This window comes from Anabrus simplex, chromosome 2 (genome assembly GCF_040414725.1).
Source record: "Anabrus simplex isolate iqAnaSimp1 chromosome 2, ASM4041472v1, whole genome shotgun sequence".
Taxonomy (NCBI): Eukaryota; Metazoa; Arthropoda; class Insecta; order Orthoptera; family Tettigoniidae; genus Anabrus; species Anabrus simplex.
In genome coordinates this window covers 848,446,202-848,461,447 of record NC_090266.1, presented here as the reverse complement: position 1 = coordinate 848,461,447, position 15,246 = coordinate 848,446,202, and the positions used below count along the sequence as shown (strand labels likewise).

Below are 15,246 nucleotides of genomic sequence, written 5' to 3'. Positions count from 1 at the left end.
TGGAATGAAATGATATTGGAGAGTGTTGCTGGAATGAAAGATGACAGGGAAAAACCGGAGTATCCAGAGAAAAACCTGTCCCGCCTCTGTGTTGTCCAGCACAGTACAATCATTTATATTGCCATAAAATAAGATATTGAAATGTACAATGTGTACTCAAATATTTTCATATTTTGGAAGAATATTTTACAAAACTGAGAAATGGTGTGCATTTCAACTAGTTTGTACAGTAAAACTGTGCTATGTGGGATTTGGTATATATGTTACGTTTACAGTTTCGTGAAGTGACACACTTGCATAGGAAGCATCATTTGCCGTAGCATGCTAGAAGTCAAAAGTTAATATTTCAGTTGTGAAAACTTTTAGTTTGTAATTGGAAGTTTTAAGTCTCTGAGAAAACAATTCAAAAATTAAAAAGATGTGTCTGACATGAATATGTCTTATGGCTGGGGGTCATCCAGAAATTTATGTAATGCGACAAAATGTGCAGTGGAATCACATCACTTTAGTTACCATAGGTCTTGGTTGCCAAAGATGCTGTGGCCATGGATTTGTATAAATAGTGTGTTGAATTAGAAAGTTTACTGTCATAGATGCCACATTAGTTGTTACCGTAGGCCTTAGTCACCAAAGATGTTCTGTGAAATGATGCAAATAAATTGTTCGTTAGCAGTATTTGAGTTTCATTTATTAAAAGACATATTTCTGATCATTAGCTTTCTGCAAAGGGAAACTTTTATTTGTAATTATGATTATTGTTCTTGGTATTCCAGAACTAGTTTCCTCTAGGGTCTAAACTTTCAGCTAATGGAGTCATCATTGCTTGGATACAAAAAGTTCAGAATATATTGTAAATGATTGTCACACTTTTTTTTTCTTTTACAGGACTATTCAACCAATGATGCTGGACCATAACTACATAGCATTGAAAACTCAAGTCATTAAGGCTGAAAGGAGAGTACTAAAAGAGTTGGGATTCTGTGTGCACGTAAAACATCCACATAAAGTAAGCATATTATCTATGGCAATAAGCTGTTGACATATTTCGATCATTTGCATTAAGGATTAGAATTTTACTATGCTGATAGTAATGTAGCCACCAATTATTTATCAATTTTTGTTTTTGTTTTAATTCTGTGAATGAGATCTACGAAGTGGGAAAAGAAAGAAGCCCTTTTCCTTCTTAATTTGGATAATTATGAGACTGTAAATTTCTAATCAACAAGGCTGGAAAGTAATCATACTAGAAAAGGTCTTAAAACTGTTCAGGTTCATATACGAATTTTGTAAGATGTAATACATTAAAGTAAAATGTGTAAGTGTCCAGTAGGTTTGCTCCGTGGTGCCACAGGAGAAAGATATTGTTAGTGAACCTCCACCAGACTAGGGGCTGGAGAGGTTCAGTAGCCAAGAAATCTTTTTTAAGTTTTCCAATGAATTGTTTGGGATAGGATGGGGCTATTGCGGTGCTGCGAATCGATCGGTGGAATAATTGCGCTTGAATTTGGAAAAGTTATGAATTAGGATGTATTGTGTTAGGTAGAGAAAGAAATAAGTTAAACCACTTATCCACTTCTTAGTTTCTTGTGTAAAAATATCTGAAGGTTTGTTTACATGTGTGTGGTATTTAGATTCTAAATGGTATTTGTGTACAAAAGGTTTTAGACTACTGTTAGCAAAAATGTTACCACAGACAACACACTGGGGTCTTGGGCAGTCTTAATGTAATTATCACCATACTTTCTTTTCTTTACGAATGGTTCATGTTTTTATTACATGTAACTATTCTCATGATTCGACCTGTATTGAATTTGCTATAATATGCTTACAATATTGTGATTTTTTATTCCACCTTTTCAATACAATTGGTTTTATGTTGTTAGATCATAATGCTACAACACTATTTTATAGGGACATGTTTCGCTTGAATTTCAAGCAGCCTCAGCCTATATAATCATCTCAAGGTTAACACCTGTCATATTTGATTTGCTTTGATAAATTTGTGCTTAATTATAATTCTAAAATTAAGTAATAAAATATATAAACATAGGAATTTATGAACACATTAATAGTTTAACAATATGAATGACTACTAAAATTGGAATAACCGTTAATTCTAAAGATATTGACATCCAAAACCCAGTATCTTCAAATGTTGAAAATTTGGCTAAAATTGTTTTCTCAAAGTTCTAGTTTATTAAAAACAATTGTAATTTGACTTCTATGTTAAAATTTGAGGCGTAATTATAGTTAAAACTTATTGGTGTCTGAAGATTAAAATCTTGGATACGTTGGAATTCAGCTTCAAGTTTTAATTTTGAGGCTTGCTACTGTAATTTAATAGTTTTGAACAGTAAAATGTTGAATTAGTTAGTTTCATCGAACTAGTCTCATTTTTATGATCAGATTTTCCGTTGGCAGTAGTTTGTATTTATGAGGGTTTTAGTCAAAAGAGACGTCAATCCAAAATCTTGAGGAGTTGATTTGTTTCTTTCATAATATTTGAATGATGGTGCGTCTGTAACAAAGGAAATTTACGTGAATAATGTTGTGTGTTATTGTGCTTTTACAGTGATCTGATGGTATGTATTCACTCACCCCTTTGACTGCTATTACAAAACCTTGTGGACTTTGTTAATTACGGTGACTGTTATCTGTTGTGGTTCTACTCCTTGTGTTATACGTATGGAAAAGCTGTTTTGAAGGGCGGATAGGGGATTTAGGGGAAGAAATATTAGGCGGGGCGTTAGACATTGGCGTATCATGTGGTGAGGAGTCCTTATCTGTTGTCGAGGTGGGGGTAGGGGAGGAGAGTGTAGGCGGGGCGTTGGGCCTTGGCGTGTTGTGTTGTGTGGAGGGGAATCTTTATGCGTTGTTGAAGTAGTTTCTGTGGTGGGAGTTGTCAGATTAAATATCTTAAAGAATTTACTATTATCTGATTTGAAAGTTTGTAATAATATTGGCAATTGCTCTATTAGCGGACTTTTTATATCGACCGCGTCATTCAGGTTTTTTCCCTTTTTAAAATATTGGTCCAAATAAATATATTTTCAAACTCCATCATTAGCTTCCCCTTTTCAGTCCTTTTGATTATTGTGAGATCTTTGTATATTGAGGTATATTGATGGTCGGTTTCTTCCATATGGTTACTTATTGCGGAATATTTATTGTGTTTTAAGGTGTTCAAGTGTTCCATGTATCTACTAAAGAAGCTGCGGCCAGTTTGGCCAACATATGAAAATTTACACTGTGTGCATGATAGTCTGTTTATTCTGGAGCCTTGAAATTTGTTATTGTTGGAGTTTACTATGTTATGATTAAAGAATAAGTTTTTATTGGTGTTGTGTGTTTTGAAGGCTATTTGCATATCCCGTTTTATCAGTGGGTTTCCTATTTGATGAATCGTTGGACTGGTGTAAGTAAAAGTTGCGTATTTTGATTTTTTAGTCTTTTCCGGTGCGAGATTTGTGGCTAATTTGAGTTTTACTTTATTGATGATTCGATTTACCATCTCTATTTTGTATCCATTGACTATTGCTAGTTCTTTTATAAAATTTAGTTCCATCGTGAAATTCGCCGGTGATAAGGATATTTTGTGAGCTCTGTAGACCATACTAAAAAATATTGCCTGTTTGTGGGATTTCGGGTGGAGTGAATCATTTCTTATTGTTATTGAAGTATGTGTCGGCTTTCTGAATATTTGAAAATCGAATTTAGAATTTAAGCGTGTTACAGTATTGTCCAGGAAATTTAATGAATTGTCTTTTTCATCTTCTTCAGTAAATTTTATGTAACTGTCAATATTATTTTAAAAATCTAAGATTTTTTCGCTATTATTTTTCCGGTAATTTATTATTACGAACGTGTCATCTACAAATCTTAGCCAAAGGCAGAGTCCTTCCATATTCGGTTTAATTATTCTATGTTCCATGTTGTCCATATAAATATCTGCCAATATCCCTGAGCTGGGGTCACCCATAGCTAAACTCAACTGGTGGTAAATTTTGTTGTACCGAGCTCGATAGCTGCAGTCGCTTAACCTGAATCCGCCCAGCGTGCCATATATGGCACGGCAAACTACACAGTCTTCTTGGACTCTTATTATTGAAACCGTGCGCACTGTATTGTTTACTACGGTATTGTCGTGCTCATAGAAGTCCCGCCTAACATCTTACGTGGCTTGGTTTTAGTATATTGTGGTCATTTGTGTGGTATAGCTTCATAAAAGAAAGACTTGTTTTCACGAGTGCCAGTTATGGCTGCACGTTTGAAGTAAGTAATTCCTGTTTCCTTCTATAGTTATATATATGGACCCTATTGCGCAAGATTTTTCTCTAAGGTGCTTATTTGTATGGGGATTAGCTTAGGCATGTCTTGGCGATGATTGGTGTCCTTTCATTTGAAGTAGAAACTTGGTGGTACTTATCTGGCACGCTGGGCGGAAGTGCTGTCTTTCTGACCGGCACAACTCAGCCTATAATTGTTATATTTCTGATGTTACTTTCCGTTCATTTCATTCTTCATTATCAACCTAGCAATGCATAATAGTGTTGGCTAATAATTATATGGTTAAATTAAACCATTTTTAATCACACAGAGTAAAATTTTCACATAAAATTGACACTTCACTGCGGTTTTCTTGTTTAAATGTATCTCTTACGCAGTTATTCGTCCTGTCTTTTCACGTGCTTCACATTTTTCTAGGGGAATTTCACTACAAGAAGTACTCGACTTGTTGGAAAATGATGAAATTTCCGACGTAGAAAATGTATTCATCGAGCCTCCAGACGCTGCAGTTTTGTCGGACGAAGACAGCGGGAATGAAGATGGAGGTGGCTTCGCCGACAATTTACCTGGTAGCCAGCTTCTAGCGAACGCAGAATTAGTGACCCGTGAAACTCCAACTGACTATCAAGACTTTCAAGAGGTGCCTGTTGAAGTGGATCAAGCTGAGTTGGTACAAGTAAGACCCAGAAAGGTACATCGAATTCCTGCAAAATGGGAAAAGCGAAACCTTATCGCACGTTCAGGAATATTCCCCAACAGTGACTTCACCGAACTTCGAGAAAAATCGTGCGTTGAACTGTTCGAGTCAATTTTTACAGATGACATTTTTGATCGCTTAGTTTCTGAATCTAACAAATATGCCAGCTTTTTGAACTGTCCTTCCCCCAATATTACTAGGCAAGAAATGAAAGTTTTCATTGCAATTTTGATTTTATCTGGATACAATACCGTTCCATCGAAGAGATCATATTGGGAGGACGCGTGTGATGTGCACCATTCTGTGGTGGCAAGTGCTATGCGGCGAAACAGGTTTCTTGAAATTTGCCGTTTCATTCACTGTGCTGATAACACGAAACCAAATTTCAACGACAAAATGTGGAAGCTGACACCTCTGATTGACCTTCTACGTGCCCGTTTCATGGAAAACTTTCGAGCTGAGGAGCACTTGTCATATGATGTGTGTATGGTGCCATATTTCGGGAGGCATTCCTGCAAACAATTTATAAGAGGAAAACCCATTCGTTTTGGTTTCAAGGTATGGTGTCTAAACACTCGTCATGGATATCTTGTAGATTTTGAAGTATACCAAGGAAAAAATCCTAAAGCGAATGCCCAGTATGAAGCAGAATTTGGGAAGTGCGCAGCCCCCCTTGTAACAATGCTGGATAATCTTCGACCAGACCTGAAAAATTTGCCCTTCAAATTATACTTCGACAATCTCTTCACTGGAATGGGATTGCTAACACATCTTGGTGCACGGGGATATGGTGCTACAGGCACACTTCGAGAAAATCGCATTCCTAAGGATTGTAATCTGAAATCTTCCGCTACCATGAAGAAGGAAAAGCGGGGTACATATGATTACCTAAAGAGCTTGGAGGAAGGTGTTCAGGTTTGCCGTTGGGTGGATAATTCAGTAGTAACCGTAGCATCTACATGCTATGGAGTGCACCCTGAAAAACATGTATCTCGTTATGTGAAAGAAAAAGGACAGACTAGAGGTGGAAAAGTCAGAGTGTCTCAGCCATACATGATTTCTCAGTACAATGTGGGTATGTGAGGTACTGATCGTATGGGTCGTAACTTGACAGATGTGCGAATCGGAATACGAGGGAAAAAATGGTGGTGGGCAATATTTGCCTGGCTCGTCGATGTAGGAATGCATAATGCATGGCAGCTGAAACACATGTCTGGAGAAGGCATTTCTCACCTTGATTTTCGACGAGCAATTGTCCAGACTTACCTCACACGCTACAAAGCTGCTCCCTTGTTCAGCAGATCTCATTGTTTTGGACATAATGCAATGCAGGAACTTCGGTACGATGGAATGCATCACTGGCCTTCTACAATTCCAGAAGCGAAGAGAAGAAGATGCGTGTTAGAAAACTGCCTTGCTAGGCCTAGAACCCAGTGTACGAAGTGCAATGTAGGTTTATGTGTAGACTGTTTTACCGATTATCATACGCGCAAAGTAAATAAGTAGTGTGTACTTGCCTTTCAGAATATCATCGTTAGTGCAGTACTTATATGAACAAGTGACTTACCTTTCTACATACCGCTGCTATAATTCTTCGTAGAGACTGATTGCCTCACGATGTAATGTAATAAGTGTTTTGGGTAGCCTGTGAGATTCTAACATTATTATTTAAAATATAAGTTCATTTCTTTATAAAATTAACAACTCAGGTCATTTACAACCCCTATAAAATCATCCCTAGTACCAACAATCAAACATCTAGGTATTTTTAATAGTTCTGGAAGGACATTATTTTTGTAATATGTGCAAATATTGAAGAAAATCTTGTATACTGATAATTTACAAAGAAGGTATTGGATGAAAGCATATCAAAATGCGGAATAACATATAAACTCCCGTATATGAAACAAAAGATAGCACTACCGCCCAGCGTGCCATATATGGCACGGGCCTTTTCTCGGAAGTTACATGCCAAATGAATAAAATGAAAGCTTTTCCGGGATCTTCACATGCACATTATCCAACGCTAAAAGTTACAACTTGATTCTCAAAAAATAAAATCTTGGGCGGATCCAGGTTAAGTGCGGTCAGTATCCAGTAATCGGGAGATAGTGAGTTCGAGCCCCACTGTCGGCAGCCCTGAAGATGGTTTTCCGTGGTTTCCCGTTTTCACACCAGGCAAATGCCGGGGCTGTACCTTAATTAAGGCCACAGCCGCTTCCTTCCACTTCCTAGGCCTTTCCTATCCCATCGTCGCCATAAGACATATCTGTGTCGGTGCGACGTAAAGCAAATAGCTAAAAAATTTTGTTGTTAAAAGTGAAATAGTTATTACTTAATACGAAATTAAGTAGTTTAATAAATTCATCTGTTTCGAGCTTACTTAGGTTACTATGCTTGGAGAGGTTTGAATTAATAATTTCCACTGTTTCTTTTATAGGGATGTTTGAATACATATTAGTAATGTCAAACGAGCTCATCCTATGGTAGGGTTGTAAGTTGAGGTTCTTTAGTTTTTTGCAAAATTCAATTTAATTTTTAATTGAGGAAGTATTATAGAACTTCGTTTTTTAAGAAACTGATATATAAATTTTGACATTTTATATGTTGGGCTATTCCTGCTGTATACGATTGGTCAAATGGGTGTGTTGTTTTTGTGCATCTTGGGTAGTGCCTTTGCCTTAGGTATTGTCGGGTTCATGTTAACCATTTTTTGTTGTTCTTGCTCATTAAATAAACAAGTTGAATTTTTTAGGATTGTTTTTAGATTTCGCTGAGTTCTAGAGACTGGGTCTTTATTTACTGTAGTGTAAGATTCATTAGAAAAGAACTCTTCCGTTTTTATAATGTAGTCGCTTTTATTTACGAGGACTATTGTTACGCCTTTATCCGCCTTGGTTACAATAACGTTGTTATCCCTTATTTTTGTTTTTAATTCCTTTATTTGTTTTAGGAGGGTCTGGTTGGAGTTGGTTTTCATTTCTTTTACTAAACTTCGGAGTTTCTTTTTTACTTCGAATTTAATATCATTTTGTATTTCTGCCGGCAATTTCCCTATATTTACTTCTGATTCTGCTATTGTGGTTGTTAAATCCTCCGTTTTTTGTGGATTGGACCAATTGAATTTAGCTGCTTTATTAAGTACCCGTTCATTTCATTTTCAGAAAAGTTGGTGTCTGATAAATTAATTGTCGTGGGGGTGTTTTTCATTAAAGAAATTGGGTCTTTTTCTCTATTTACGTGTGTTGTTGACCTTTTTTGAGCTTCTTTTAGGTGTTCTAATTTGTTTTTCAGAGGTTTTTGCTTTCTGTCTAAGAAGTTGGAAAGTTTTTCGTCGGTATACTGTTGAATTGAACTCCATTCTAATGGGGATGTAAATTGGGATGTACTTAAGTGTACTTTGTAAAGTTGCAAGTTTAGTAACGATTTCTTTCTATATAGCAACATTATTTCATTTTTTAGCCATATTTTGTTTACTCTGTTTTGGGTGTCAAGAGATTTTGAACTTGATATGTTCTTTCTTTGGGTAGACCTTAAAAACTTAGGTATTATACTGCACTTTAAACATTCTTTCAAAAACCATATCTCTTTAGCAATCTTACTGACTTTAACCTTGAGGTTAATGTACCTGTTTGTCTTAGTTTTTGCCTGGTTGACTATCACATTACATGTAACTAATCTCATGATTAGACCCGTATTGACCGGGCGAGTTGGCCGTGCACGTAGAGGCGCGCGGCTGTGAGCTTGCATCCGGGAGATAGTAGGTTCGAATCCCACTATCGGCAGCCCTGAAAATGGTTTTCCGTGGTTTCCCATTTTCACACCAGGCAAATGCTGGGGCTGTACCTTAATTAAGGCCACGGCCGCTTCCTTCCAACACCTAGGCCATTCCTATCCCATCGTCGCCATAAGACCTATCTGTGTCGGTGCGACGTAAAGCCCCTGGCAATAAAAAAAAAAAAAAAAGACCCGTATTGAATTTGCTATAATATGCTTACAATATTGTGATTTTTTATTCCACCTTTGCAATAGAATTGGTTTTATGTTGTTAGATCATAATGCTACAACACTATTTTATAGGGACATGTTTTGCTTGAATTTCAAGCATCCTCAGCCTATATAATCATCTCATATTTGATTTGCTTTGATAAATTTGTGCTTAATTATAATTCTAAAATTAAGTAATAAAATATATAAACATAGTAATTTATGAACACATTAATAGTTTAACAATATGAATGACTATGCTAAAATTGGAATAACCGTTAATTCTAAAGATATTGACGTCCAAAACACAGTATTATCAAATGTTGAAAATTTGGCTAAAATGGTTTTCTCAAAGTTCTAGTTTATTAAAGACAATTGTAATTTGACTTCTATGTTAAAATTTGAGTCGTAATTATAGTTAAAACTTATTGGTGTCTGAAGATTAAAATCTTGGATACGTTGGAATTCAGCTTCAAGTTTTAATTTTGAGGCTTGCTACTGTAATTTAATAGTTTTGAACAGTAAAATGTTGAATTAATTAGTTTCATCGAACTAGTCTTGTTTTTATGATCAGATTTTCCATTGGTAGTAGATTTTGGATTGACGTCCCTTTTGACTAAAACCCTCATAAATACAAACTACTTGAAATTCAAGCGAAACATGTCCCTATACAATAGTGTTGTAGCATTATGATCTAACAACATAAAACCAATTGTATTGAAAAGGTGGAATAAAAAATCACAATATTGTAAGCACATTGGTTCATGTTTGTTGTATTGACGCACATCACTATACCCTATCTCAAATTACATGGGAGATAGGAATAACAAGTGCGGCCACATACATGTTGCTGTACTAGTCGCATAAAAAAATCAGTCAGGAAGAGGTGAGATCAATAGCTAGTTCAAATAATCTGTAACTAACATGTTACAAGAAGAATACAAGATTTATACAATCATCAGAATGAATCAAGATGATATTCAATACAATTCTAAAGGTTAATGTACTCACCGATGTCGCCTGCGGAAGAAAGGTAGGCTTCTCAATCCCCTCCATATCGTCGTTGTCGTCGTCACTATTGGAGTCGTTCACATTTATCACTGACCGAGCAAGTGGCCGTGCGGTTAGGGTCGCGTAGCTGTTAGCTTGCATTCGGGAGATAGTGGGTTCGAACCACACTGTCGGCAGCCCCAAAGATGGTTTTCCGTGGTTTTCCAAATTTACACTAGGCAAATGCTGGGGCTGTACCAATGAAGGCCACAGCCACTACCTTCCCAATCTCCCACCATTCAGTTGCATCGTCTACTAACTGATCTATGTCCCACATTCGTTTTTCTTCTGTCTCGACGTGTTTTACACACATTTCCCAACGTTGAGGGGTCACTAGTTTAATCCCTTCCAGCAGCAGTTTTCTTACTTCCACGAGGGTGAAGGTTTTGTTGTTCCTAGCCGAATGGCTCTTAACTTGGCTCCACACACACTTTCAATTGGATTTAAAGAACAATGGTATGGAAGTAACCTTAAAACTTGCCTTCCCGATTGCAATGCAATGTCATCTACTCTATACGCGCCACACAAGTCCGTAATATGCTGTGGGTTGACATTAAGAATTCCCAACTTGACACTGTTTGGTTCGTAAGGGATTCCCTTCCTGTCCAGAAACTTTATTATACTTAGGTGGATCAAAAGGTTAGTTGCACTAACGCGCCGCAGCAGCGCGCTGTGTGTCGCAAACGTGGGCACAGCGGAGAAAGGGACAGACACTGCTCACACGTCTGTTAGGCAGGTCGCTGTGGTGTCCCGTCTAGTATTGGGTGAATAGCGGCCAAATGCAATGGTGCATCAACTGGACGTTCACTCCAAATATGAGGTGCGTGTGACAATCCGATTCGTATGGGCCAAAAGGAAGAATTGCACGGACATTCATCGTGAAATTAGTGCTGTGTATGGGGAGCGGACCATTTCCCGGCAAGGTATCGTAAAGTGGTGTCAGCAATTCGAAGACGGGCGCACGGATATCACGGACAACCATTGCGAAGGCAGGCCCGCAGCGTCCAGGATCCGTGCAGAGGTCAACAGTGTGAATGCGATCATTAGACAGAACCGGCACATTAAACTGAGGGAAATCGCGACGCAGCTGAACATGTCGTATGGCAGTGTGTTCGCCATTGTTCACGAGGACCTTGGATATCGTAAGCTGTGTCGAAGATGGGTCACATGTCTTCTCACCGTTGAGCACAAGGGACAACGTTTCCAATCCTCCCTGGCATATTTGCAACGCTATGCTGCAGACGGCAACGGGTTTCTGCGGCGAATCGTCACAGGCGACAAAGCGTGGCTCCACCACTTCACCCCCGAAACAAAGCAAACATCAATGGAATGGGTGCATCCTCATCACCACAACGAAAGAAGGCCAAGGTTCAGCCTTCAGCCGGTAAGGTTATGGCGACAGTGTTCTTTGACATGGAGGGTTTGCTGCACATGGAATTCATGCTGAAAGGAACGGCGATCAATGCGGCGTCATATTGTCAAACGTTGCACCGGTTGCGTAAAGTGATTAAAGAGAAGTGCCGGGGGTAATTGAGCGCTGGTGTGATTTTGTTGCACGATAACGCAACACCTCACGAGGCCCGCCAAATGAGAGAACTGCTGCAACGTTTCAAGTGGGAGGTCTGGCAATATCCACCCTACAGTCCCGACCCAGTGCCATCTGACTTTCATCTGTTCGGTAAGCTCAAAACGGAGCTCGGTGGTCGACATTTCCAGACCGATGAAGTGGTGAAGGCCGCTGTGTCCGATTGGTTGCAGAACGCTGGAGGAAATTTCTATGCATCCGGCATCGACAAGTTGGTTGTGCGTTCCCAGAAATGTTTGGAGTCTCTTGGAAACTGTGGAAAAGTGACGTTACAGTGTAGGTCGTTATAGCCGTGTTGCTGTTGTATAGGTGGTGTAATAAATGGCCATAACTGGGAAGTGCAACTTATTTTCTGATCTGCCCTTGTATATCCCTTTCTCCATGATTGATTGGGCATTTTCTCATTTCTTACCGAATGGTAAGACGCATTGTCTATAACAATTACCGCATTTGCTTCAAGATGAGTAAGAAGGTTCACAAACAATTTGTCGAATACATCTCCATTCATTTCCTCGTGATAGTCTTTCATGGTGTTAGATTCAAAACACAATAACCCTCCTTCCACAAAACCTTTCTCGTTACCAGTTGCATGATAATCATGCGTTTCCCATTTCCTGAAAGATTCTTTAAGCCTCTTGACAATCCCTTCATGAATGCGTCCTTACTGTATTTGATAGTTTTATCACTCCATACTTTCGCAAGGTATGTCCCGAATTTACCCACGTCTCATCCAAGTAATAAATTGGTCTTCCCTCCTCCCAAAACTTTCTTATCTGAGGCAAATAACATCTTTGCTACAAAACTATTTCCTCTCTTTCAGTAAGAAGTGGTTGGCGACTACACGGCATGAACTTGAAATTTAAAGTTTCTAAAAGCCTATGAAGTGTTGCACGCGAAAACGAAGGCAATGTTTCATCACTCTTCACAGACTCTTAAGATCTTGTCGATTGTTGGTATTTCACTTCTAGAGAAAAACTTGGCAACTTTTTGCCAAATTGCATCCTTAGTGAAACAATCATACTTAACCACTAACTTTGTTTTATTCCGACCATTTTTTTTTTTTTTTTCTTCTGGTGAAGCAACTGTTCCTACAGTTTTAAGTTCCTTTCTGGCACGATAAATACTAGTTCTAGAAATGCCAATAATAGCGGCTACTAACCTTGTCACATTTTCAAGAGTACTACCAGGATTTGCATCACTAACCTTCTCAGTGCTTTTCCTTCTTATGCTTTATGTGAGAAGGGCCAGGCTCACCCATCTTCACTCCGCACGGAAATTGAACAGAGGTTATATATTATTTATATAAACGTAAATTAAAACAGTTAACCAAATCCTAAACACCAAGACAAAGACTGACTATCAACTTAATTAACCCTCAAATGGTCTATGTAAACGACTGTTACGGTCACACGATTTTCAGGATTTTTGTATACTTTCACTAAAAATTCTTAAAAATAGGTTTTAAAAGGATATCGTGCAGTGTAATACATTTTATTAAATCATAATATCATAGGCTATTGAAATAAATATATTTTTGTTTTGTACCTTTCATTATATCTTTACAGCCATCCTGAGTTTCCGAAAAAGTGTTCCAAAATGATATTATCAAAATGTTTGCGCCCAAAATACTCGACTACCCGAGAAAGTCAAATGACAATTTTATGCACTTCAAAAAAATGTAAACACTTTAGATGTTATATACACAAATAATGATATATATACATATATACACAAGCACTAGAACGCCTCCACAAAGTCACTCAGAGGAGCTGCCAGAACTAGACTGCTCTCACCTTTTTCTTCCTCTCCTTTCAGGCCTCCAAAAATGCTGTAAATTGTGGTAACACCCCCTGTGAACTGCCCAGTTACAATCAGGGCACAAATACCGGGTCTTTCCGCTTTTTTTGTTGGTCCACAGATTACGCATAAACGTTCCAGCTTTCCAGGAAGTCTGTCAATGTCACTGTCATTATCACTCATATCACTCGCGTCACTCATTATTTCATCCAACACCTTCCGAATGGGACTTCAACCTAAATTTCTTGCGACTTGAAACTAAATTACTCGCCATTTCCTCAAAACACTGATAAAAACAGCGCTACAACAGAACAACATCGTGACGCGGCAAGGCGCCATATTGTACTGCGCAGTTAAGGTAGCGAGCCTAACGACTGAATTTTAAGACTGTGCAGTACATTTAAACGATAGTCTACAACCTAGCAATAGAGCAAAAAGAGATACTGTAATCTGCTGTTTAAAATGATACTACATAGAGCACATTTGTGTGTTACTACGCATAACGAGAGCGTGTCTAATGAACGGCTGCGAAACAGTCGATGTATCGTCGTTGACCACAACAACGTGTACAAAAAGGGCAATCCATCGTCGTTTAACCATTTGAGGGTTAATAATGATATATTACTAAATACTAGCACAAAAGAAAACCATAATAATATACAAAATCACTCACACCAGTAACACCCGGAACACAGCAGTAAACAGAAAGCACATAGTTTGTATGTTAGCTAAATGAGCCAATACTGAATACTGCAATGGCTGTTCCACTGTTGACACATTGCACCTCTCAAAAGGTACTTTAATGCATGAGTATCCATTATAAATTGAAACTAAACAGCTTTCTAAAAGTGAAAAGTGAAGATAAACGGATTTAGATGATGTACATAACTTTTACGCGGATATAACATTACTTAACACATGTAAAGTATTTTTAACGCTTTACCAAAAGATAGACAGTACCACCACCTTTACCACGTGTTTTTGGCATTTACATTATCACCCAGGTTATTTGAGATAGGGTATAGAAGTTGAATGACCTACTGAGTTTGACGTTGACATAACACTACCTTTTGATTTTGTAACTCCCTGATTCCGTTTCATATGTACACTTTTCCTTACGTAGTGTTCACCTTTATTGAATTGACACACACCACTAGAAATTCAATTACCAGTGGAGTCTGACATTCATCGATCAATAACTTCCATTTTTGTTACTCCTGGTTTTCCTTTCAAACTTCCACTTTTCAACCATAATCCATTTTAGATGTGATTGGAAAATATTCTGATACATAACTGACTACTGCATTATTGCCACCAGGTCAAGCAAGAACAGGCTGTTGAAAGATGTGAAATGAATTAATTGATGGTAGTGATGCTAGGCTACCACTACATTATTGTATTATGTTTTTTTTTTTTTGCTAGGGGCTTTACGTCGCACCGACACAGATAGGTCTTATGGCGACGATGTATTATGTTCTGCTGTACTGTGCATACCGCATATATGTATGTTATTGGAAAACAGAATTTATGTATGTTTATTTCTGTGGCATAATTGAAATTTGTCTAATTATTAATTTATTAATAATAATAATAGTAGTAGTAGTAATGAAGATACCATAGAATAAAATAATAAAACCAAGCCCCTAGTGTGGTGTAAATATGTTTACCGATATAGTGCGGCCATGTAAATTTTTTTTTTTTGCTATGGGCTTTACGTCGCACCGACACAGATAGGTCTTATGGCGACGATGGGATAGGAAAGGCCTAGGAGTTGGAAGGAAGCGGCCGTGGCCTTAATTAAGGTACAGCCCCAGCATTTGCCTGGTGTGAAAATGGGAAACCA

General features: G+C 37.9%; 1 protein-coding gene across 2 annotated transcripts in view; it reads left to right on the top strand.

Moving 5' to 3' along the window:
- The window catches only part of LOC136864507 (cyclin-L1), a 531,120-nt gene that overhangs the window by 230,972 nt on the left and 284,902 nt on the right, over nucleotides 1-15,246 (top strand). For both annotated transcript variants that reach the window (XM_067141567.2, XM_067141568.2), the window contains one exon: nucleotides 886-1,006. In XM_067141567.2, the coding sequence (XP_066997668.1) occupies nucleotides 886-1,006 (121 nt within the window). The remainder of the gene's footprint in view (nucleotides 1-885; nucleotides 1,007-15,246) is intronic.